We start from the raw sequence: 25,916 nt of genomic DNA on the forward strand, positions 1-25,916 counted from the left end.
ATATCCGAAGGTGCATGCAGAGGTTCGCTTCTTCTTCTTCTTATCGTATGGTTAGTGGTCAACTTAGAGTCAAAGTTGTTCAAGCCGCCCGAATGGCCGTTGACATGGCTTAACGACTGTTATCTTACTAGACAACAACCGGGACCGACTTGTTGCGTACCCTACGAAGCATGGAGACGCCCAGTGTAAATACCACTATGCGGTCACCCATCTATAGAATGGCCGCGCCAACGGTTGCTTAACCTACAAATCGTTTACGGACCGGTGAGCACAACTGGCTATGGGCGCTCTCAGAGCTTCGCTGATTACTATCATGTAAGTCCTTCATTATCAGAAGCAAACAAATTGCCACGGCACATTACCAAACTCTATTGAGAATATTAAAATATAAATTAGAAGAACACAAAGAGCACCTAGGCCGTCTCGGGAAGCGAACCCGGTACCTCATAATCAGCACGGAAATTTGTTAAAAGCGTAGCATTTTGGACTTTCTGTGGATTATAATTTGTTAACAGCTCTATCAAAAATTAAACATATTTGACATTTTAGCAGACATAGCCAGTAAAAGTGTTTTATGTGCCATACTTACTTGTTCTTCTGTTTTATATATTTACATACTTACAATCACGTTTTTTCCCATATGAGTAAGGAGAGACCGAAAAACGCTACTTTTAGGTACATTTTTTATAGCATTAACAATCTATTAAGGATTTCCGCACAATACTATTTACAAAAATACAAAGGTAATTTATATTGGTCTACAAGTGCTTGTATTCCTTGACATAGATTTATGTTAAAAATTCACGAACTTATTATAGAAAACGTGAGAATAACTCTCTATTCTAATATTATTACTATATCGCTTTATAAACACTTGCCTCAGTCCGCAACTATCCGGGTGAAAAGATGAATTAAGCACAGATGTATGAAATACACTCATGTTTTGCTATTAATAATGATAGTCTCATGTAATAAGGGACGAGGCTATAGCCATATACCGGACAATTTGCCAAACTCTGGACTACTTTTGAAAATAACCTATTATAAAATGAAAAAAAGCCCAATATCACTTTGTCAGACGTAGGAATCGAACCCGGGACTTCATAGTTAGCGTTCAATTGAAAGACTACGGACCACGCCACAGAGGTGCGATATAAAACATTTGTGTAGGTCAATTATCATCTAAATCAGTTAAGCATTTTATGCGTATAAGAGTAACAAACATTGTTGTTGTATAATTTAAGTATGTGTTATATAATTACAGATCCTTTAGCTATTATCAAGACATGCTCCGGTGGTCAAAGCAGTAGCGTATACGACATTACATCATTGAGTCTGATCGACGTTTTTACTCCCAAGTCTACCAAAATGTACGTAATTGATGATTTTTTTTATTACGCAATTCCTTCTACACTATTCCTTAAACCCATACCCATGATACATCCATAATACGCCGTTTTCACGTAGGGGAATGTAGAAATCAGAGTTCGTCACTTGGTACTAGGTACGATCATACAAGCTTCCCTTGCTTTATTTACGTCCATACATCACGTACGAATTGGAACTTTTTTGATTGCAAGACATGACAAAATTAAATATGATATATTATGTACGTCTTTCTTGGGCGTCCCCTACCGCCGTTTCCGTTCGATACCTATTCATAAGTCATGTTATAATTGAGATTGTCTGTAGTTTAGGTATTTATACGTAGACTATCAATAACAATAGTGTTGATAATAATAACAAATTTAATGCTTAAATATTGTATTTTCTTTTTACAACTTAGTAGAAAACCTTGCATGAAAGGTTCACGATCGGCACGCTAGATTTAACTTTTTCTACACACAACGCCATCTATGATTTCATGTTCAAACTATTTAGTGTAAGCCGAACATAAATGATTGTAATTCACAAAATAACAGATGTCGCTAGTGGTTCAAAAAGGAGAAATAACAAAGATGTGGAGATTAAATAAAAAAAAATATGATTAATTTATTGTAACAATTTAATAAAAATAAAGTAAATAATCACAGATAACTTCATTATTACTTGAGCTATCAATAAATATAGTATTAAATATTAAAATTTGTTCATTAACAATTAGCACCTTATTTAAATAATTACTTTTGTTCTAAACTTTACACCTCTTAACCGTAGGAGAATATTTTCCATAACAATATGTAAATAATATCCAAAAATATAATTTTAATAACAATTATAACTTTATTTACCTATTTTGAATCTGTAGTGATAATTTTAGTTTTTCTATCATATCAATATTATTGCTGAACTTTCGCCGTGCATACCTACAACTTATGCAACCAGTAGGTATACCTAATAACTCGTCATACAAAACTTTCTGTGCATTATGTTTTAACACCCATATAATATATATAATATTATAATAGCTGTCAACATATCACATACCTTCCAATAACTTTACTTAAATATGTTACCAAGTCTATAATATTATGTAGGTACATAAATATATTCGGACCATACGGTGACGCCAGACAAGTTACATGTAGGCTCAAAACAGATGCTTAATACACAAAAGAACAAGCCAAGTGCTAGTTAGGCTTCCACACAGAGTGTTCCGTAACATTTTTTTTTAAACGGCAATACTAAGCCTGTTGTATTGGAGCCCTCTTAAATATTTATTTTATTCTGGTTTTTAGTATTTATGTTAAAGTGGCGAAAGAAATACATCAACTTTGATAATTTCAACTGTCTAACTTTCACTATTCATGAGCTACAGACTGACAAACAGCTAATAATATTTTACCTTTTGGGTACGGAAACCTAAAATATACAGTTTCAAATAGCGCTCTTAGTAATACAAGGTAGACCAGCATCGGAGTATATTTTGTTCCAGAATTCCACACGCTCTTTATTTGCGTAACTTTGTAACGATAGTTGTTCGTTTAACAGCATGTATTCCCGACTTGGTGGGGTGTATGGAAGCCATTGTACACCTCCTTTGTTCGGCGTTGGGTTCCTGAAAGTATAAAATAGAGTTTGTTACCATTATGATATAGAATAATGCGATAGGGCTTTCCAATAAAAGTGCACTTGTAAAAAAGCCTGTATTTTTTGTGAGTTTGGATTCTCTGATGTTATTTACAGCTGTAAGTATGTGGACCACAAAATGCGTGATATTATTGTGATAACTAAGCACAAAAATAGAAAAATCTACGTTGATATTCTGCAACACTCGCAATTATTGCAGGAAGGGTTTTTGTTCGTATTTCTAGCATCTATTCAGCCTAAGTTTTATGTATTTATTTATTAAGTATTAACAGTCTGAATAGAAATCAAAACATTTGAAGATACAGAAACTGTCCGTCCTAAAACGGACACATACAGTGCTTAAACCTGACCTGAAGGCTGAAGATGATTTCACGTCATTTTCACAAATGAAAATTTTCTTAAGAAGTGAAAAACTCTTACCCAGTTCTCGCAAAATCAACCCAAAACTTAGTCAACTGGTTTACAATCTTCTTTATATTGTCCTGCTCTTTATAAAAGTCTTGATTCAATCCACTTGAGAACAAATAAAATAAATCATCAGCATGACAAGCTCCCTTCAAATCAGTCTTACCAGAAAACGTCTTTATAATATTCATATCAGTCTCATAGTCAAACAGATACATATAAACTGGAGCATATTTATAAAAAAATGTCGCAAATCTATGTGTCTGGTAGGTAAAATGCAAGTCTGTTTGGACATCCACAATAGCAGATGAAGTTTCATTAGAAAAATCTTCATTGCCTACATAAAATTTCTTAACGCGATCGCCAAATTCTGCCATCTTTTCTTCAGAAACTTTGAGAGCAATTTCTCTTGGTACGAGGTAAGACGGTTTCTCATTAATAACTTTGCCTTTCTTTATCTGGTCTTGGACCATAAGTATACCTTCAGCAGTATTGTACCCTATTAGCAAAGGTACCTTATTCATCTTTCCTTCTAACAATAAGTCTATGGGATTTTCAGTAATAAATGCTTCAGTCCCTTCAAATTTCTTTTCAATTACCGGTACAAAGTGTAAAGGTAGACCTCGGTATCTTTCATCTGGAGTTCTTGTTTTTAACGTAGCACCTGCTAATTTCGACGCTGGTACTGACTTCAAAAAATCTGCTAATTCGTTCACATCATTAGTATCTTTTCCTAAATACTTTCCTAGTCTAAAAGCTCTGTCTTTAGCCTTATGCCCAATAGACCAGTCCTGAGTACAGACCCCACTTTGTGCGATCACTCTATGGAACAATCCTTTAGACATTGGCGACATCATATGAAACGTCACAGACCCAGAACCTGCACTCTCACCAAATATAGTAATATTATTTGAATCTCCACCGAAATTATCTATATTTTCTTTGACCCATCTTAAGGCTACTACTTGGTCTTTAATGCCAGCGTTTCCAGGAATTTCAGGGGTCTCCAAGCAAAGAAAACCTAACACTTCTAGCCTATAATTGATAGTAACTAAAACAGCATCGTGCTGTAGTAGAAAATCGGGGCCATACATATAGGAATCACCTGAACCGGACATATAAGCCCCACCATGGATGTACACCATGACTGGCGATTTCGTACTAGGTTTGAGTGATCTCGTGTAGACATTTAAGAAGAGACAATCTTCACTTCCTTCTATGATCTGTGTTGTGTTCATATCGTATTGAGGACATACTGGCCCGTGGTCTATGGCGTCGCGGATTCCAGGCCATGATTTTGCTGGTAAAGGTGCCTGGAATAGAATTCAATAATTATTATCTCTTAGTTTATTTCCTACTTTTTTCTGTTATTTAAAAGGGGATTTAGAATTTATAGAACTGTGATTTCTTTTTCTTCTTCTTTCTTCTTCAAAAACATGCAGTACATGTCAACCGAATCTAACTCTAATCCACATTTTCTTTATTAATTAATAATTTTGAAGCATTGAATTTTAAAATATTCTTTTATAATAAAACTTTCTTTGTTTTAGGTTAATTCTCTTACCTTAAACCTCAACTCTCCAACCGGTGGCTGAGCATAAGGAATTCCTTTAAAACTGTAGTAAGGTGTCCCATCAAATAGATTATTGACTGACCCTTTCAATTTTCCTTGTTTCACTGTTACTACTGGGTTTTCCTGAAATAAGTGTGATAGATAAAGTATGTCATAGATATATTTATAGTTATAACATTCATTTAATATAGCATTAGAAATAATAATCGAACATTCTAATGGTGAAGGAGAACATCGTGATGCAACCATGTATGCAATAGTTCTTTAGAACAGTTCCTGAAGGTATGCGAAGTCTCCAAACAACACCTGACCAGCATAGTGGACTCAAGCCCTAACCCCTCTCACATGACAGTCCCCTTGCTCAGTTGTGGTACATAAATGGGTTAAATTACTTCCATTATTATTTATTTATTTAAACAATAGGTACAAAGACCGAATTAATTATATTCTCCATTAAGGTAGCTCCTAAATCATTTCCTATTATTGTCCAACAACTTACATACGTGTAAATGAATTATATGTAATCATGCCTTTTATACTAAGAAGTTAGGTACACTGTTGGTACTTAAAAATTTTGGACATTGGTAACACATAACAGGTCTGTGCAATTAGCTGGATCTGTTTGCTACAGTTACTTTATTATGGATAAACACATGTTTAGTTATTATATTTTTGTTGCAATGGATGTCAGGACTCTCTTCTAAATACTAACTATCCATTTCTAATTCACTAGCTGACCCGCGCAACTTTGTTTGCGTCACATAAGAGAGAATGGGTCAAAATTTCCCCCTTTTTGTAACATTTTTTATTGCTACTCTGCTCCTATTGGTCGAAGCGTAATGATATATAGCCTGTAGCCTTCCACGATAAATGGACTATCTAACACTGAAAGAATTTTTCAAATCGGACCGCTACTTCCTGAGATTATCGCGTTCAAACAAACAAATAAACAAACAAACTCCTCAGCTTTATAATATTAGTATAATTAGTATAAATAACAAAATAAATAGTTTCTACAGTTATGATCAATCAAAACATTGCTTTATTTTATCATTGCTCTGGTGGTATAGATAAATTATTTGACTGCCTCCGTGGCGCAGTGGTTTAAGGTCGCCACGCCGATACCACTGCAACGGGAGGTCGTGGGTTCGATTCCCACACGGGACAATTATTTGTGCGATCCACAAATAATTGTTTCGGGTCTGGTTGTGCTTTGTGTCCGTTGTTTGTATGTTTGTAAAAGTCCCCGCGACACAAGAGCAATTCTTAGTGCGGGAGTTGTCTTTTTTTAAAATAAAAAAAAAATAAAAAAATTGCTAATCCCACAACCATTAGACTGCAGCAAGACCTAGCAACTACATAAAATACACTTTTCTTTTAACTGTGCCATTGCAATCAAGTAAAAGTATGTTAATGCAATTAAATGAATATTTCGATATAATAATAACTTTAATTCTTTAACCAGTTTGACCTTACTTAATTAAATATGACAAGGACACACTAAAGACAATACAACTGAACACAATTGATTTTTATTATTTATACCCTATTATATTTTTTGGTATGATATATTCACCACAATAAAAACATAATATAAATATGAATGGTTGCAAAAAAATTAAATAATTTGCATTTAATTGCTCATTCATTATATTATTCTATTCAAATATTAATAATAAATTGCAAGTTACACTTTACATACAGGAAGAATAATCAATAAAGAAATATTATTTCCTAATTTATCTGGTCTATCTTATTACTAAATTGATTGTGTATGTATGTAAATAATGTTTTTACATACGCTGAACTTAAACAAAAATATATACAATATGCAAATGAAAATTCTGTATTTCAAAGTAATATCTATTTGTGAGGATAAAATATATTATTATGTAAAAATAAATTGTAAGTAATGGAAATTATACAGGCACTTCATGAACAAATATATTTAAATTGTTTTATTTGTGTGTACCTATGCAACAAACTTAGACAGAATAGTCAGCTGGCTGAGGAAAACCAATGAAATTGAAAGATGGTTGGATCTCAGAAATATCTGTGGAGCTATAACTTTTGTAACACTGTTTCATAATCTATACTAATATAATAAAGCTGAAGAGTTTGTTTGTTTGTTTGTTTGTTTGAACGCGCTAATCTCAGGAACTACTGATCCGATTTGAAAAAATCTTTCAGTGGTAGATAGCCCATTTATCGAGGAAGGTTATAGGCTATATATCATCACGCTACGACCAAAAGGAGCAGAGTACCAGTAAAAAATGTTACAAAAACGGGGAAAATTTTGACCCATTATCTCTTACGTGACGCAAGCGAAGTTGCGCGGGTCAGCTAGTGTTAAAATATAATGTTACATACCTCCATAGTAATAAATAGAGTCTATTTTTAAAAGTAAAAAATATAGGCAGTATTATTGTTTAGTGCTGTATTGTGTGAGGTAAATTTCAAAATAGTAATTATCAGATATTAGTTTTATCAAAAAGATAAAGTTATTAAGCAATCTACACAAATAACAAGCATTCTTATTATCGTATTATTCTACACCAATGTTATGTCAGTATTTACTCATTCGTATATTCAGGTTTAAATACAACTAAAACAAGATTTTTACTGAATAAAAAGTTGCAGCTAGGAAAATAGATTTTCATAACATTGCAATCATACCAAAAAGTTAAATTTTAAATTAGAAAGAGCCTATTTAAATTATAGCCTTTCTTTTAAAATTTGACCAAATTAATAACTGGCCGGATTTGTAGAAGAGAAATAATTGTTTGTACGTATGAAACTTACCATAGTGCTAATTGATGTAAACCTCTTTACGTTCGGCCGCGTACGAAACCAAAACTTCTCTAACGTTCTTATAAACATCGTTCTGTACTTACTATATTATTATGATAATAAGCCTGAACTTCGAACTTGAATTGTTCGTGCGACGGAACACCAGACAACTTTTTGCGAACTCTAGGCATTTACTGAACAAAATTGTCATATCTTGTCCTTAATACAGTAATAATTCATCCATGAGAATTAACTTATGTGTGAGTAATAAAAATGTAATAAATATACATTCATTTCATTCAAAATTTGTAAATTTCGTGGATCGTAAACCTTGTTTTGATTATCTTGATTGTACCTTGCACCCATCGTCATTCGTCAACTCAACAGTGTATGACATAATTGACACATCAACTCTCAAAGTCACTGACATTAATCATTGTTTGTATTCCATTTCACTGAAGAGTAAATGGATAATCCATTTTACTACTACTTTATAAAATAATGTACTTATATTAAAATGTTGTAAGATATCCATTTGTAAGAGTTCAAGTCAACTGAACTTCATGTTTGTTATGTAGCATTACAATATGTGCGCCAAAGCTTTATAGGCGACTTTTTAAAGCCAAACTTCAAAAAAGCGTGCTTCAAAAATCAACTGTAGGTATTTTGTATATCAAGTATGGGTATTTTGTATTACTGCTAAACATTTTAAGGTTCCAGATCAATATTTTATTGAAGAAGCAATATCTTGAAATCACAGATTAAGTATGCAAGTGCAAGTAAGTATTAAATTGATATTACCTATGCGTCTTATTTGGTGGAATCACCAGTCCACTGAACAAAAATTTATTTCGGAAGCTTTTGGAGACTTTTGTTTTTGTTGGGATTCTGTTTTAATTAAATTTGTTTATTTTCAAACTTAGGGAACTTACCCCGTCGTTTACCTGAAAAGTAATAGGAAGATAAAATAAAATGGTAAATGAATCTAACTAAAATATGTATTTTTTTTACATATTTATAAACAAAATCCGGTTTAGTTGTGTTCAGAAAATGATAGTAATTACAACGAGAATGCACATGTATACCTACCTATGGAATTCATCGGAATTTTTTGTGAGCCCCGGAATTATTGTAGACATTTAAATGTATGTTTTATTTATAGTACCTAGCTACATATTTTCATTTAGGTACTGCTAGCATTTCGCACGGCCTTTTGTATTCTTATACTATAGGTAGGTACTTACCTTCTATTTATTATCAAGTAACGAGATGTAGAGAGGGTCCAAAATTAGAAAGTAGCTAGTACAAAACTAACCCGGTCTTATTTTATTTTTCAAGATTTTAAAATTAAGTAGGTATGTTGCGATCCAACTCGGTCCCAATTTGGATTTTTTAGATTAAAGATATTATTATTTTAATTAGAGCATCATTTAAAGTAGGTATCGTTGTAACCATGCCTACGTAACTAACCGTTTACTTTGATGGGCTATAACATTCCAAATTATGATTGAACTATGTTTAGACCGGTCACTGTAAGTGGATATAATAATATTTGAGTAGGTCATTAGGTAGGTAGGTACCTATTTATTATTCAAGCTGAAAAGAAGTTTATTTTCATTGACTTTGTTATGCGTCTACGTAATTTATTCCGATTAATTAACATTAATTCATAACAAAAGGTAATCATTATTATAATTAATACTCATAGAAACAAGGCTAAACATCGAGTACGTCAGTTACCTACATTGTTATAACTAAACAACACCTTTGCAACATGAAGTTGATATGTGAGCACCGCTACGTGGCGCTAGGAGTAGCTAAATGCGCGCGGGAATAAATCGCGAGCCGCTGCGCGCCAATTTCAAATAAACGTCGGGACATTTACCAACCAATTGCAAATCCTTTTATTGATTATTATAAACATTTCACGTGAATAAATATTAATATATCCACGATAAAATAACCCTTCATTTGAACGACAAAAAATTGTCAGGGCGATTTTGTTGACGCGATATGAACGCAAAAAATCACCAATAGAAATTGCTGATTTGGTCTACCTGCTAGCTTATCAGGGCACACACTTCACCCACCTTCAGTGTAAATAAGGATTAGCACGATTTATCAGTTTTATTGTAGTCAGGAATTATTTTAGAACGACTTTTACAACTGCGCGCGTTGCATTGAACAATTGTGCAAACAAGTGGGATTTTTTGCGACTATTTGCATGGTTGATAATTATTTTTAGGTTTTATTAATATTAAGTGTTTATTGCTTGTTGTTTTCGGTATCGTTTTTTGTGCCCGCACGCAGGTGGCTGCTTTGACGCAAGCGCGCGCCGCGTAGAGCGTTGCTACGCCATAATGGCAATGTGATTTCAGGTTAATTTTTTATTAGATCTTGTGGATATTGGAAACACTAAAATGTTTAAATCTGAAGCAAAAAATAAGCTCAAAATTAAATCGCTGAAAAAGTGATTTACACCCCTTGCCAAAATTACATACAATGGATTGCTACTAAAGATTTCTTATGAGTTGTAATGTAAAACTATAGTATGTCTACGACTGCCTACGATATTCGATACTAGTCGATACCGAGTTAACGTGGCTAATTTGTATATTATTCAATGATTATTAAAAAAGTGTTAAAATGAATATTTTCTTTTTGTTTATTCCATTAATTCGCGCTAAATATAAGCACGCGAATTTTAAATAAAACTTTTTCTGAGTTATCATTTAGAAATAAAGAGACGAGCGGCCAAAAACGTATTCTTTCAGTGTACGTTACTAGATGCACATGCTGTTATAATATCCTATAAAGAGTTACCAAATAAACGCTATAATCACCATATAAAGAGATGTAATTAACTTAGCAAAAGGTGTTTGTTATAAGCCAGAAATACTGAGATAATTTAGTTTTATAAAAGGAATCTTAGCATTTAATAGTTCAAACGAAAATGTACTCCTAAACAGTTTAATTGTACCGTGTAAGCGTCATGTAAAAAGCCATTGCATAGGCTTAAAATCACTGTATTTTCAGACTTTTTCTCTATATTCAATTTTTAACACTTTCAACCGTCTACTGTACATTAATAAAACATAGGTAGAATGTAGATATATAAATATTAGATTAACGAGATTCTCAGGAAAATGTCGAAAATTGTTTTCATCCAACAAAGCGCTATCGAAAATAATTTTCTGGCATCAGTCATTAGGTATTATATAATTTTTATTTTATGTCAGCTTTCGACGACTAAAAAGAATGAAATGCTATCGTAATCTAGATTGAGGCTTATACATAGACAGAGAAGATCAGCTCATTTAAGGTAAGCGCGTTTGGAGTTATCTTCTGACAAAATAATATGCACGAATTCATTTTCAAAAACCAATAAGGAAAAGTATCAGCTTTAATCATAATAGAAGCAGTATTTATATTTACAAAACAATTCAAAAGTAATCGCACAGTGGTTCAAATTGACAACGCAACTGGCGCAAAATTGAAATGGTACAAAAAATATAATATTGCGAAAATTAATATACCCACTATCTGTGACATCTGGACTTCAGAATATTATTCTCACGGCTTTATCAATAACATTGTACTGTGTTTTAATTATTTTTTCTCTTTACTTGTAATTGTTTCGGCCGAATAAGGGATTTCGATAGCTTTTTTGTCGTTATAATGGTATTTTTTGTTAATAATATAAATGTGAGTGTCAAATCTTGACGTCTTGTCAATAATGTGTCAAGATAACGTCATGTTCGTTGCATTTGATATGCAGAACACGGTAGGATAGCGGTACAATGTGTGAGCAACGATGATACGCGATCGACAAGCCACTAAAATTGAATGTTTCAAATGACACATTTTTTAAATATAAATACTATAGTGTGAATTTCAGTTCAAAAGTTATTAAATAAGGAAAGAGAAAATGAAAATTAGATTTGGTAGATACCTGAAACATTTGAAGCTCAGAGCTATGTCTTACATATGATAGTTTACTGCTACTACTTTTTACGTCAACTTGGTAATAGAACCAAATTAAAGACCGGCAGGGGAATACGCAACTTAATTTTGTGCATCGTGACATAATTTTTATTAAAAAAATAAGTTTAATTTTTATATCAAATAAAACTAGAAAATACAGTAAGTATAACAGTAATTTTACACCTCCTTTTGAAAAACGCATTTTTTTAACACGCACTCAGCTTGAAAGGCAACCCTTTTAGCGACCGTTTAGTTTTCTATAAAGACTTGCACCGTCATTATTTACAACCCTTTGGGATAAGCCCTTAACAACAAAACTTTTTAACATTTTAAAACGGCCCCTAACAATAGATGATGTATGGAGTTTTTTTCTACCAGTGAGGATTATGAAACTCTTCTGTATAAATGTTTTAATATTTAAAAGATTAACGTCGTGTTATTGCGATGGTATAGGTAAATATTTTTTGGATTTAAAATGTTTTTATTTGTTGTTTGAGCTCAATATTAGCTGTACGATTTTAATTTGGTTTGCTTTTGATATTAGAGCACGGAAACATTTTTATTTTATTAGATGACTTCCTATTAGAAACACATTTTTGAATGGCTCTTCGAAAACCAGTGAATAAAGTACTACAAGTTTTTCGCGGAGTCGACAAGAATGCACAACAAACCGATGTGACACAACAAAATATGAATCAAACGAAATTGTTGTAATATTTTTCAAAGTAGGTATGGCATCTACTTCATCAATAAACTATATGCAATGTGAGCATGTATTGTCGTAAGAAAGAAAACCTATGCCATAGGGAGGAAGAAATCCACTCCTACGGAAAATATGTATTGTAGTATTCTATCCTAACAATAACCATTTCAATGAAACTAATAAAATCTTGAATCAGATTAGTCCGCTGTGAGCGCTAAGTCCGCAACAAGCGCGTAATTATCACAGACTCGCAGTGACGGGTTAAGTCCGCAGAATTATGCTCGGTGGCGAGCCGTGTTTGGCGGCACGAGGGGCGCGGTAAGGGGTTGTTTTGTGCTACATCATAGGGATGGTGGACTGTCGATATTTTGTACTTACACTCTTTGACAATCCAAAAAAAATATGGGTAAAGAAAACCATAAAATAGTTCTGCTTGTTTCTTAAGGTACTTTGAGAGAGATCGCTTTCCACAGAAATCTTTTTAATGCTCAGTGACTGATAGTCTCTTGCAAAAATGACCACCATACTAAATGGTTTATTAGTATTATGTTGGTGCAAAACTGCCTTAACGTCTCTAGATATTATCCGGAATAATTTTGTTAACAGTGAAGAATTTAATATATTTTAAAATTACTGTCGATAAAAGTTGGTTAAGTTGACTATTATTGTATAAACGCATTACTGAGTTACATTAAACGCATTACAAAAAATATCGACATCGTATTCACCTCACTAAAATCACAATATTAACCCTTCAACATGGTACACATGTAGGAACATTAATGCATTCATGGGCTCTCAAGCGTGGCGACTGCAAAGTAACTAAAGTGCTGCCCCCTAACGTTCACTCTTTATTTATTATTTTAAACTGCACTGCTATAATTTTGAGATCAAGGGGCCGTTAGCGAGATTTTAAAGCCACCTGTAGATTTTAATATAAGGTATTCGATGATCTAAATTTTATATCTTAATTCCAACAAAATATTAAGCATACATGCGTAGGATAATACACCTTCTTCCCGTAGGTGTAGACAGAGACCAGAGAAAATTATAATTTTATTAATTAATATGTAAATTGTGAAAGTTTTACCTACGCTATTTTCTTTCAGCAATTCTTTAGTTTCGGTACCTAAGCAGTACCTAAGCTATTCTGTTAACAGCACTAATATTAGTTCATGACTACTATTAATGAAACTAAAATCGTATTAAATGTTTACTTTCGTTCAGATTATGTACAGGGTTTTTTTTTGTAGGACATTATTTGAGCAAGAGTTTTATAGCAATATCGAATTTATTCAACTGCACGTTTGGCGCAGTGGTTTAAGTGGTCACCTCGCCGCAATAACCGAAGCGCCGCGTGTGGTGGGTTCGAATCCCACCCGGGACAAATATTTGTGTGTTGTGCATGAGTATTTGTTCTGAGCCTGGATGTTAATGTATCTATATAAGTAAGCTTAGTTTGGAATCAAATGACCGTGTGTGAGTTGTCCAATGATATTTATTTATTTTATTTTATTTATTTCAGATCTATATACTAAATATTTTTTATTGCCTATTGCCAACTATTACCAATAATATTTCACCTATTATTACCCATTTTCTAACCCTTTCACCGTGACGCAGTTTGTCACCATATTACAAGGAATCGCTATTGATCCGTGACCGGTAACATTTGGCGTTAAAACGTTCGCTTTGTATGTATGTTTGTTAATCAATCACCCGGAAACTATATAACGAATCACGGTTAAGTTGGTAATGTGCTAGAAAATCAAACCTTGAAAGAACACATGGATAAAAATACCGAACCAGAGAAGGCTGACATCGTTTTAGAGATCACTTATAAATTTATGAACATCTGGTCTTGCCGTTATTCTTAAGACAGAGATTAATTATACCTCAACCAATACTAGGTTTAAGTTCTGAAAATTATCGGAACTATAATAAGCTAATTATTGAAAACCTTTAAACAAAGCCTCAATTGTAACGTTTTCCTCCTACAAGTATTTTAATTATTAACCTATTACTAAAATACCACCATCATTAGGGTTTATAAACCATCGCGGTTTGTACACATAATATTTTCTAAATCGGTAACGGTTATTAAACGTACCTAATGAGATTTTTCAATTTATGATACCTTATTTATTGCCCGACATTACGGTCAAGTATATGAAGGTCCAAGAATTTTTCAAAATATTCAAGGAAGGATGACTATAGTAGTAACAAAAAAACCGTCCACCAGAATCCTACGCAAACATCCCCAAAGCGTGTCTGATCAAACATTGATACAATTTATTGAATGTCAATAACAACAAAGGGTTTGCAATAAAAAACGTGCAGTTTGCACGGACTATTACACTATTAAATAAATTATAGCGAGACGAAAGTAAGGTGGCGGACTAACTAGATTATTTTATTGCGTTTCGTTGGTACAGTAAGGCAGTGCAAGGGTTGAATGTGGATTTTTTGGGCTTCAATATTTTATTAGTTATCGATAGTGCTAAAATTTTAAGCCTGCGTTAACGTACCTCTGAAATGTTTGGTTGCTTAAAATATTTGTGGACTTTTATATGTATGTATATGGAGATATACAGATGAATATTTTATATAAGATAGCTTCGCCAATATACAGCAATTCGAAAAATTTACAATAAATATTTTACCTAAATTACGCGCAGGAGTTTTACTTAGGACTTTCATAAAAATAAGAAAATGATGTTGATTTCAAAACAATTTAATATCTATGGGTAAAATAGTTTGCTGTTTAAATATTTCACGTAGTTCAATATTTTGTACATGTAATATAAGACACAGAGAGCATTCATGTAAAATTTACACCACCTTACTAAAACGAAAACTTACAAGAATTTTGTAAAAACATAAAATCCTGTAAGGTCATGTATTAAGTTCTTTACATACACGTAGAAACTAGGTATTTAAACTAAAACAAAACTCGGCAACAAACTTCAAATGCGTAATGGGCGTGGCCTCGTCCCACAGGACCCTTGCCCTATCGTAGACCATAAAGCTGAACACAAAACGTCCCGGCCCACAGTGCAGTTACGACGCACGCGCGCTACGCACACTGTTACCCAACACTAGTCATGGACAAAAACAAATAGATTTTTAAATTGATATTTTTTTTAATAAAGTATTTTTGTGTTAGTGTTGTGTGTGATAGTGGGAGGTGATTAAGGCTGTTGAAAAGTGAGTTGATATCTTTTTAAATTCATTTGTGGTTTTTATTTGTTGAGTATTTAAGATTTAGGGTCAACAAGGTCTTTAAAATGATTAAATAAATATTTTTAATACAATAATCACTACAATATAAACCTTAAGTTTCGGTCCTGAAAGCGTAATCTGAAAGAGTTCATGGATTGTATCATTTTACCTAAGGGTTAGGCATTAGTTTTAGGTAAAGGTGAACTGGTACCTTTCACGGAATTATAAGCCAATTTGATTTTAATGATACCAAATCAAAAATAGATGAAGAATTTTCAAAATATTTATAAAGCCACCTTATAACTGTGCTTTAATACGATAATTTCTGCACAGTTACGCATAATTATTGCGACTACTGTTAAAATAACCATGTAAATTTTACCTGCCCAGAAATAACTTAGTGCCTAACTTAGTACCTATTGCACATAATACCTAAATATGAAATTATTCTTGACTATACTTAGTAGCGACGTCCTTATTAACAAGGAAATTAGCCGCTATAATTAAGTTGTCCATAATGCCTACCAGATTCCAAGCACTTGACATTGAAAGCACTATATGTTGCATAAGTACCTACCTACTCAATTTTAATGAAGTTCAAATTTTTTTTTGGCCAGATACGCATTTTTACGCGTCTCTCTCTTTATATCTCAGCTACTGGTATTTTTTTCTTGGTGCCGCGCTTAACTTGATCGGCTTGCGTAGTGTGTTGTCGTTTATGATACTTATAACGCAATTAATATTAACATGAAGTCTCAAGCTCTCCACTGAAGCTTTCATAAGCATCCTAATCTCAAATACGCAATATCATATCATACTTACAACCAGTCCCGCAATTGCAACCATATTCACCAAAAAACAAAACCTTTTCAATTAATTTAAATCTCCTACTATACTAAACAACCGTAGCACTAAAGCCAAACCACAAACAACCATTTAAAACATAACAAAACAATAATATAATAACAATCAGACAACAATTAACTTATCGTCACGGTGAGTGGTCGTTACGGGTCGTGACGCGTGTCCGTCGCGTGACGGACGCGTGTCGGACACAGGTGTCGCACACGTGCTTACACCCTTCTGATTAACTTTGTATTACAAGCTTTATTAAATGATTGGTTAATAAATATTATTATAATTTAGTTTAGGATCACTTGAATAGAACTACCAGGTTTCGTCCATAGCGTCGACGCAGTAATTTCTTTAAAAGACATAGATCGTATCTATTCTCGATGATTAGTGCAATCTTCATAGTCCCCTTCACGTAAGCAAAGATCCAGCACATAATTTTAATTGTACCAAATTCTTGAACTATCCTTAGTACATAGGACAGAGGCTACACCACCTACACATTAAACATAAACGGGTCTATTTATAATTCAAATGAGATGTCCAATGATAAAACAGTCCATGAATATAAAGGAAATCTCGCGAAGACAGGTTGTAGTACAGGTGGCCTTTGAAGCTATGATCAGCCTATGACTAAGCCTTCATAATTATTATAATTACTCGATTTTTTAGGTAACTTCGAGAGTCTTACAGTTTCAGTTACAGTTTGAAAAGTAAAGATTTTATTTTACGAAAATATAATGTCCGCCAGTCTGTCTGTCATACCCAATGATTAATCTGTAGGGCGTAGTGGAGTGCCCCTAATACGGAAATCTGTCCGGAAATGGGAAGTGATAAAGTTCAACTGACTCCTGCGCTGGTCACGCGAACACTAGGGTGCCTCACCTGTCGCTGCCCGGCGTAGTAATTGGTGCAAGACAAATAGAGGGTCGGAAATAAACAGTAGAAAGTGTATGGAGAGAGAAAAAATGGACGGAAATGTAATGACTTTGTTGATGTCAAAGGCGTGATATTTTACGATTTAAACAATTCTAATTTCGTTAATGTTAGTTACGCTCTTGCATTATTTGTTATACATTTAAGTATATTAATGAAGTGAGATGGAAATTAAGATAAGACATTATGTGGGCATCTGAAAATCATCTCGCTTTCATACGGTTTATTAGATATAGTCTCAGTATAATAATTACCTGTTTACCCAAACTAAACCTGTTTGCGATAGTTACTAACTACAAATATTTTTATTGTTCCAGATTCCCACAATGTTTAGCACCGACTTCGAAGACTACTGCGACTTCAACGACAGCGTCTGCAGCACTGACTCCGGCTTCGACAGATCTTACACCGACTCCTTCGCAGCGTCCAACAACAACACACCTGTCAAACACGACAATTCAGACCTAGGGATATCTTTAACACCTAACAAAGATGTTAGAAGAAAACTCTTTGAAGAATACGATGCTTTTACCGACCCATTAGATGTTAAGACATTCGAAAATGATGTTCAAACGACTTCTACTCCCAAGAAAGATAAGAAGCCAAAAGACCCGAATAAGCCAAAAAGAAAATACGCAAATGGGAAAAATAGGATCTCGAGGTGCAAAAGCCCAACTCAATTGATGAAGATAAAGCGGAATCGAAGAATGAAGGCAAACGACAGAGAGAGAAATAGAATGCATATGTTGAATGAAGCTTTGGACAGGCTAAGATGTGTCCTACCTACATTCCCTGAAGACACAAAGCTGACGAAGATTGAAACGTTACGATTCGCTCACAACTACATCTTTGCACTTAGTCAGACCTTAGAATCTTTAGACAATATCAACTCTGGACAGACTATAGAAGGACTACAAAATTATCCAACGACTGGTGAAAAAATAACCAAAGATGCTTTCAGAGAAATATTTTCAGTTCCAAATAAACCTGAAGGGCAACTTAACGATGGTAGTTATCGTAACTTTCAAGGTTTCAGCAGGCCGTTTGCTAACGGCTCAAACTTTATGCAGACGTCTGAAGGAGTACTTATAAACGTAGGGAACGTAACTGTATCTGTTAATAATAAAGGTGGGAATTGTATTACTTCAACGACTGGAACAGGTTTCTTTACACATCCATCGAGTTTTGGAGAAGATATGAACCAACAAAACTATTATTACCAAAGAACTGAAACTAGTACATACAACGAAGGAAGATTTGAAAGGGGATACGAGGCTAACAATATGCCAGGAGAATATTTCAATCAGAAGAATTACGAGATATTCAAAAATGCTTTCGAAACTGCGAAGAACAGGAAATATGAGAAGACTGAAGACTACAATTATGCTAAATATAACTCTATGTATGGATATAATGAAACGAATTGTTATACAGGCGATACTAATGAGTATTTACATAGTAATTATTATTATAATGATCAAAGATGTTACAGAAACTTTTATAACAGGGCCCCAAGTGTTGTGAACGCTCAAATTTGATAAACTAGTCATTTATATTGTACAAAATATTTTTTATATAAATATACAAGTGTAGAATAAGCAAAACATTGTATTATACCAAAGACAATAAGCTTAGTATAGGGTAAGTTGTAAGTTGGTTTTGTAAAAGTCTATGTCGCTAGTCATTTTTGTGAAATAAATATACTTTTTTATATTTTGTAAAGATTTGTTTTATTTTTGTACTTACAATTGGCTGATAAATAGATAAATCTACTACGGTTTCTTTAAACGATTCCAAATTAGGTTACGATTTATAGGTTCAGTAATCAATACAATATGTCTTAGTCAACATTCTCATAGACTAAGATCGTTCACAAAGATGAAATAAAATAATAATAATAGCCCATCAATCTGCCGTCAGATCTTAAACAATAGCAACTAAACAGTAGCCCAGTTTCGCAGTAAGGGAGGAATTGACGCATGATTTACCACTGCGTAATAATACAAGTAAAGACCATGAATATAAATCAAATAGGAACAATACAAGCTAAAGAGCGAAAAGTTGTGAATGCTTATGTGCACCCCTATGGCAGCTTTGTTCAGGCCCTTTAGAAAAATCCCCAATTTAACCCCACACCCAGTTACAGCAAAACCAACCTTATATAGTTAGACATAAAGTTCATTTAAAGTGTTTTGATATGTTGGTTGGTCAAAAATAGGGGCACCCGTTTTGGATCGAGTTACGATTTTCGAAAACTAATGTTTGCTTTGGAAATTCGTTGCGGCCTTTATTGTTCGCTACGTGTTTGCTCCAATTATTTAGATGTCATATTTTTTCGTCATACGCCTAGTCGCCTATATTGTATAGTTATGGGATCGAAATGAAAACCATTAGTTTTGCGCCGAATTGGATATGTTGCAATTTTATTTTTAACGGTCAAAGGTTAAAATGTAAAGCCAAGTTAGGATTTTTTAAAGGCACCTACACATTGAATGAGTATTACTCAAGCTCTAATCGTTTTTTGAAGTACTTAGAATAGATAAGTCATCTCAGACCAGAAGAGACTTATCAATCTATACTCAACACTAAACTCTCCCTGGTCAATGTAGAAAATAACTATTAACGCAGAATAGATTGTATCAGTCAGTATTCGAAAGATCGTGCCCTTGATTTTCATCACTTTTCGTTAGCATCTCTCAGATGGTATCGAATATTTCCCAAAAAACCCGAAATTTTCAAATCAAAACTACCCTGTCACAGACTTGTACTATACATAAAGCAATTTATCATAATATGTCACCTGGCGTCCAACTGTCGTAACCAAATTACAATAATTATAGCTCAAATCTGCGCATTCGCCACGCACCATTGCGTAGAGTCGGTAGTTTGACGTGATTGAATGGTGCAAACAGGATATAAGCTTCCGATGCAGTTGATTGCTTTTGTTTCGGTGTGACGTTTGCTTTTACAGGATGCCTTTGAAATTGGTGACTAGTGTAATAATAAACGTAAGTATTAAGAGCCGGCAATGCCTGTAACACGAATAACAAAGTTGTGTAGATTTTGAAGTAGTAGGTTAGAAAGAGTTTTAGGCTCTTGTAAAGAAACTAATATGAAAAAAAAAATATTCTAGGGACAAGCTAGACAAGCACTCTTAATATGCTCTTTGAAAATCAACAATTAAGAGAAGTTTTAAAGACTGCGATAATTATCGTAAATAGTAGAACAACACGATAAAGTTGTCCTAGGAAAAGCTTTCTTACACTTTCATCCATCGCCTACCTACCGACCCTAACGATGAAAATTGATGACATAGACTCTTACAGTGCCAGTGAGGCAAAACTTAAACTCCCATTTTGTATGTTTTATGTCATTTTAGACACAATAAGCTATTTTGTAGCTATAAATCACATCAAACAAAAACAAATACCTTCCAAAATCAGGGTAAACGATATCGCAAAGTTTTTTCGTATCTATAATCGACACCTCATAAAACAAAAACAAATACCCCAAACAATCAGGTAAAACCACACCTTTACCAAAAATAAAATCAGCATCATCACGTTTATTTACCTTCATTGACACTAGAGCCAATGTCACAGTACATCAGCCGTGTCCACACACAATGTGGCCGAGACCAACGGATTATCACGGCTGGTATACCAACTAAATATTAGGAGCCCCTCAATCGTTATCTTTGTAGGAAAAGCAAGCTAAAGTTGAGCGTGGTGGGGTTGAAATTGGGATGACGGGGTTGTAATTAGAGATTTGAGTTAGAAATGGGGAAAGTATATCGTAAACAGTTGTAGATTTTGGAAAAGATTTTTGGTTAAGATGATTTGAATTATGTTCTTTGTTTTGTTTATGTAGTAACCTTTTGATCGATAAAAAAGTAAATAATGGTGGGACCTAGTAGAGAACTAAAGGCCGTGGTGTGGTTTTATTGAGTTTTAAGTAATTACTAAGCTGTTTATATTTGAACCCATTTCAAGAGGTAAACGTAATGTTAAAGTTGCCTAAACTAGACTTTCCAGATTGATTCAAAACTAATAAAACATTGATTTAACACAACATTCTTATACAATTCTGCCATTCTGGTAGTCAAAATTTCAAATATTCTAGCCAAAAAATACTTCGTAAGTTATTAAATGACAATCAAAATTTCCTAATATTCCATATCTAACGCCATTAAATCTCGCAGATTAATTTGAGCTAGTAAATGCGGTACTTAGCAATATCTCCCCACAATCTGCGGCAGTTTCTGCGACCGTTAATCCGATGCATTCCACCCCTGCTGCGGGGAATGTGGGTAAAACCAATCAATTTTGTTACAATCATCTCGAATCGACGAACTTTTCGATGCTGCCGGGTTTCATTGTGAATTTATTGCAAAACTAGCTGGCTTCGACCATATACTAACTTATAATGACCTATTTCAGTCCTTATAGGTTTGATTTTTGAAGAAAAATAAGTAACTCAGAATCATTAGTATGGCTTATTTCTAATCTTTTACTCTTGCAGACAAAGTTAGAGGCAAGCAAACATGTAGACAGGCAGACAGTATTTTTTTTCAATTGTAGTATTAGTATAAATAAAAAAGTAATGCTGTTCAACTCATAACAAATAATTTACGGTCCACAAACTCCGTTCACTACCAGCGAGTATATTTTAAACAAAAAACCCCAGTTCAAACACACATGTCCTGATCAGATGTCCAGAGCTGGCCGTGGGCTAATTGCTTCCATGTTTGTATGTTTGTTACTTCTATTTGATATTCATCTGCGCCTCGAGGCATGTGTACTTTGTCCAACTAAGCCCATATGAGGGTATTTGTTTAAACTCCTGTAGTAGGGTGTTTTATTCGATTTTTATTCAGTGGTGGAGTATTTTAATTGAGTTATAGGGTTGGTTTGTTTTGAAGAGGAAAGAGAATTATAATAATAGGCGCGGGTACTTATAAAATCTCGTTATAGCAGACAACTGACATTATGGTTAGGTTAGACGTTATAATTTTCCTTTTGTAATATCTTTGCTCAAGTGTATACTGTGGATATACCAGAATGGATACCTAATCTGGACTGTAAGTATTTTGTGTGTTTCTTGCATGTATAAACCTTGTGTATTTGTATCCGTAATTGCTAGAAATACTACCTACTTAAATATAACTTATGAATAACTCGTACCTTTTAAGCCAATATTGAAATTTAAATCTACTTAACTGTTAAAAACTATCTGTAGTAAAGCATAGGACCAAAATTGAATAATAAACAAGTAAAATCGACGCAGGCATGTTATTGCCTATTTCGAATTTAACTCCAGACCCTTAAATTCAATATAAAAAATATTTCATCAATAAAATATACATACGAGCCAATATATCTAATCCCAAACATTAAACTAATATGTAGAAGTATCAATTTTGTCATTCTTCTCACTTAATACCACAAGATGAATTGGCATCACCACAAATTGGCTGTACAGCTGACACTGAATCTGTAACCCAATTACCATTGAAAATTACGCCTTAATATACACACATAAGAATCAAAATCAAATAATAACATAAAAAGATAATGACCAGCTATGAAAGACCTCCAGTTCCCTACTCAGTAGTAATAAAATTTGTCCAATGAAAGGAAAGTTGCGGGTTGGTGAAGGTCTAGTTAAATTGGTTGTGCTTGGTTAGGGAGAAGAGCTTAGTGATTTGACGTAAAGCAAATATTATAAATTATTTATAAATATTTGATTGTGTGGTCGATCAATAGATTTTGGTGGCCACCGAAATATTTTTATTATTTTGCACCAGACTCAAATATTTCTATCTGCTACGGAGACTTAAAATATCATGAATATTTCTAGTGCTACGCCGTAGTCCCAGTAACCCAGGCCCAAAAATCTCCTTATATTTTTAAATTACATATCGTAGTTTTAACCTGCATATTTCATATTTTGAATATTTGATTGCAGAAAAATCCAGAGTGTGATCCATTTTAGAAATTAGCCTTTTTTGGAATATCATGGATATAATATCCATTTAACCACGTGTTGCGTTTTATGTAGTTGAAATAAAAGTTAGTAGTTAAAAGTAAAATTACGAGTAATCTGTGCGCAGAAAATTACATAAAATCGACAGGTCTAAAACAAGATGACCACAAGCGCAACTGCTAACTTCGGACAAGCAAAACCATTGCATCCAATATACTTGATAGATTTATTCTACACCAACCGTAAACACTTGAGAACCTTTTATTCACAACACCAATACAACCGAAAACCAACCGTATGGCATTACACAGAGAGTCTAAAATTCTATCCACTGCATCTCATATCACAAATAATTTTCGACAATAGAATTTGATCTCTATACCTCGTAGTCTACGGTGTATTTTCAAACTACTTGTAATATTAGGGTTGTCAGCAACTACAACATTTGGTACGTTGTTATAGTGGTCGGTACTCGAAGTTGATTGAAAACTAACTGTATCTTTGTGTGTTTGTTTGTTGAAATAATAGAAGTTACGTTATCAGAGTCGGGGGGTGCATCTGTAGCTAGTTTGTATTCAAGGATTAGTGGTAAAATACAATAAATAAATTAAATAGATTAAGAAAAAACGAGAGATGATCCGTATCAGGCTGCTAAATTGCGTAAAAACATCGTTAGTTTAAGTTCAAAGTCTAAGTCCAAAGTTTAAAGGTTTGTTTTAAAACATGTTGTTTGAAACTTTGTATCATAAAATGTTGTTCGTGTAATCAAGCGAATGTGTGACGGGTTTCGATTTTAGATAGACATAAAACTAAAATGTTTTGTTATGGTTGGCTTTTGGTCTATATTCAACGAAACAGCGTAAAGCACCTGGATGGTTCATAGTTTGTAATAGCCAACGGAATTAAGGAATGACTACTGTAATATTGAAACTTTGTTCATGGTCCATTCTTATAGAAAGTTTAACAACTTAGTAAAGAGTCTTGTATGCAAGTTTCGCGTTTGGCGGAGATGTACAAAATTCATATTATGTGGAATCAGTGATCTTTCGCAGCTGACTGTGGAGTGTTTGATTCGGCCACTTTCTTTTGAAAATACACAAAAGGAGAATGGGCACTCCTGGGCGGTCGGCGGCCATTAATGAAAGTAGTGTCAAATTAAAGTAATGATAACTAGGAACAACTTTTACTAAGAACGTTTCGCTGCAATCCTTTCAGGAAACAATATATTGACATGTATATATAATGGAATTTCATAGAACAAATACAATTATTTCGTGTCTGTAATGCATTTAATGTTGTGTAATAACGTTACATCTTCTTATAACGATTGCAATGCCATCAAAATGAACAATAATCGTAACTCGTATCTATCTATCATATGGTTCACCTAGTTTCAAAGTTGTTCAAGCCGCCCGAATGTTATCTTAGTTGACAACAACCGGGACCGACTTTTTACGTGCCCTCGGAAGCACGGAGAAGCTCAGTTCAAATACCAATGCGGTCACCCATCTATAGAATGACAGCGCCAACGGTTGCTTAACCAACAGATCGTTTACCGACCTGTGAGCGCAACTGGCTATGAACGCCTCGTTTTTAAGCTGAGCATTCAAGACAGATAAGTCGTCTCAGTGAATATATTATAGTAGAGCAAGATGTTTACTTGTTACGATATTTATATATTTACAGGTTATGATTGTTCGAATATTAATAATGTCTATATTTGTATGCAATAATATGAATAGTACTTTTTATTTAATCTCCGAATATAAGCCAAAAATATGTTTTTATACTATTAAAAGTGCTCAAAAACAAAAATGTATTTTGTTCGTCATATAAGTGCGTCGCGGCAATAAAACTTCTACACGGTAATTATAGGACTAAACTACATTAAAAAAACAAAAAATCAAGTTTGGCCGCGGATCGCCCAGGCTCCATACTATTTTGCCCATTCTCCTTTGTAATTGAAACCCGGAAAAATCGTACGAAAAATCTTTCCTGAGTATCTACAATTTCTTTTTACATTTGTAAAAAAATTGGTAAGGCCCAGCAGCGGGATATGTATATGTTACTGTAAAAGCCCGAACGGTGGCAAATCCTAAGATTTTCCGGTATAACCTAAGATTTACCAACTCGCAATGGTAAAAGTCCGAACAATTCTTTTATTTCGAACTTTTACCTATATTCACTTAATGATATCGAGATGTCGCCGGAGCCCCGCTTCGCGGGGCTCCTCCTTCTGGGTGGTTAAAAAAAAATAACCACGAAGGCTAAGGTGGGAGCTTCGCTTCGCTCGCTCCCACCTTAGCCTTCTAACCTAACCTACCCATGTCGCTATGCCCAAAACTCCTTCTTTATAACTATGTCACAGTATATAATTATACCGTGAAATAGTTATAAACATAGTTATGAAGGAGGATTTTTTTATATATCGTAACA

At 33.8% G+C, this 25,916-nt stretch overlaps 2 protein-coding genes across 4 annotated transcripts; one reads left to right on the top strand and one right to left on the bottom strand.

Moving 5' to 3' along the window:
• Positions 1 to 1,993: 1,993 nt before the first annotated feature.
• On the bottom strand, positions 1,994 to 8,178 carry LOC142972753 (carboxylic ester hydrolase-like). 3 transcript variants are annotated; one of them, XM_076114014.1, is made up of 4 exons: positions 7,903 to 8,178; positions 5,000 to 5,131; positions 3,451 to 4,748; positions 1,994 to 2,998 (listed from the first exon to the last, which is right to left on the bottom strand). In XM_076114014.1, the coding sequence occupies exons 1-4, from the start codon at positions 7,987 to 7,989 to the stop codon at positions 2,818 to 2,820; spliced, it is 1,698 nt and encodes a 565-aa protein (XP_075970129.1). In that variant the 5' UTR covers positions 7,990 to 8,178; the 3' UTR covers positions 1,994 to 2,817. The 3 variants fall into 3 exon arrangements, with proteins under 3 accessions (XP_075970129.1, XP_075970130.1, XP_075970131.1); XM_076114015.1 differs by having other exon boundaries at positions 7,811 to 8,178; XM_076114016.1 differs by lacking the exon at positions 7,903 to 8,178 and adding an exon at positions 7,379 to 7,468.
• Positions 8,179 to 15,546: 7,368 nt separating this feature from the next.
• Positions 15,547 to 19,153, top strand: tap (Basic helix-loop-helix neural transcription factor tap). Its single transcript, XM_076114948.1, has 2 exons — positions 15,547 to 15,692; positions 17,813 to 19,153. Exon 2 carries the CDS (start codon positions 17,822 to 17,824, stop codon positions 19,031 to 19,033), a length of 1,212 nt encoding a protein of 403 aa, XP_075971063.1. The 5' UTR covers positions 15,547 to 15,692; positions 17,813 to 17,821; the 3' UTR covers positions 19,034 to 19,153.
• The last annotated feature ends 6,763 nt before the right edge of the window (positions 19,154 to 25,916 follow it).

The sequence above is a fragment of the Anticarsia gemmatalis genome, chromosome 5 (genome assembly GCF_050436995.1).
Source record: "Anticarsia gemmatalis isolate Benzon Research Colony breed Stoneville strain chromosome 5, ilAntGemm2 primary, whole genome shotgun sequence".
Classification (NCBI taxonomy): domain Eukaryota; kingdom Metazoa; phylum Arthropoda; class Insecta; order Lepidoptera; family Erebidae; genus Anticarsia; species Anticarsia gemmatalis.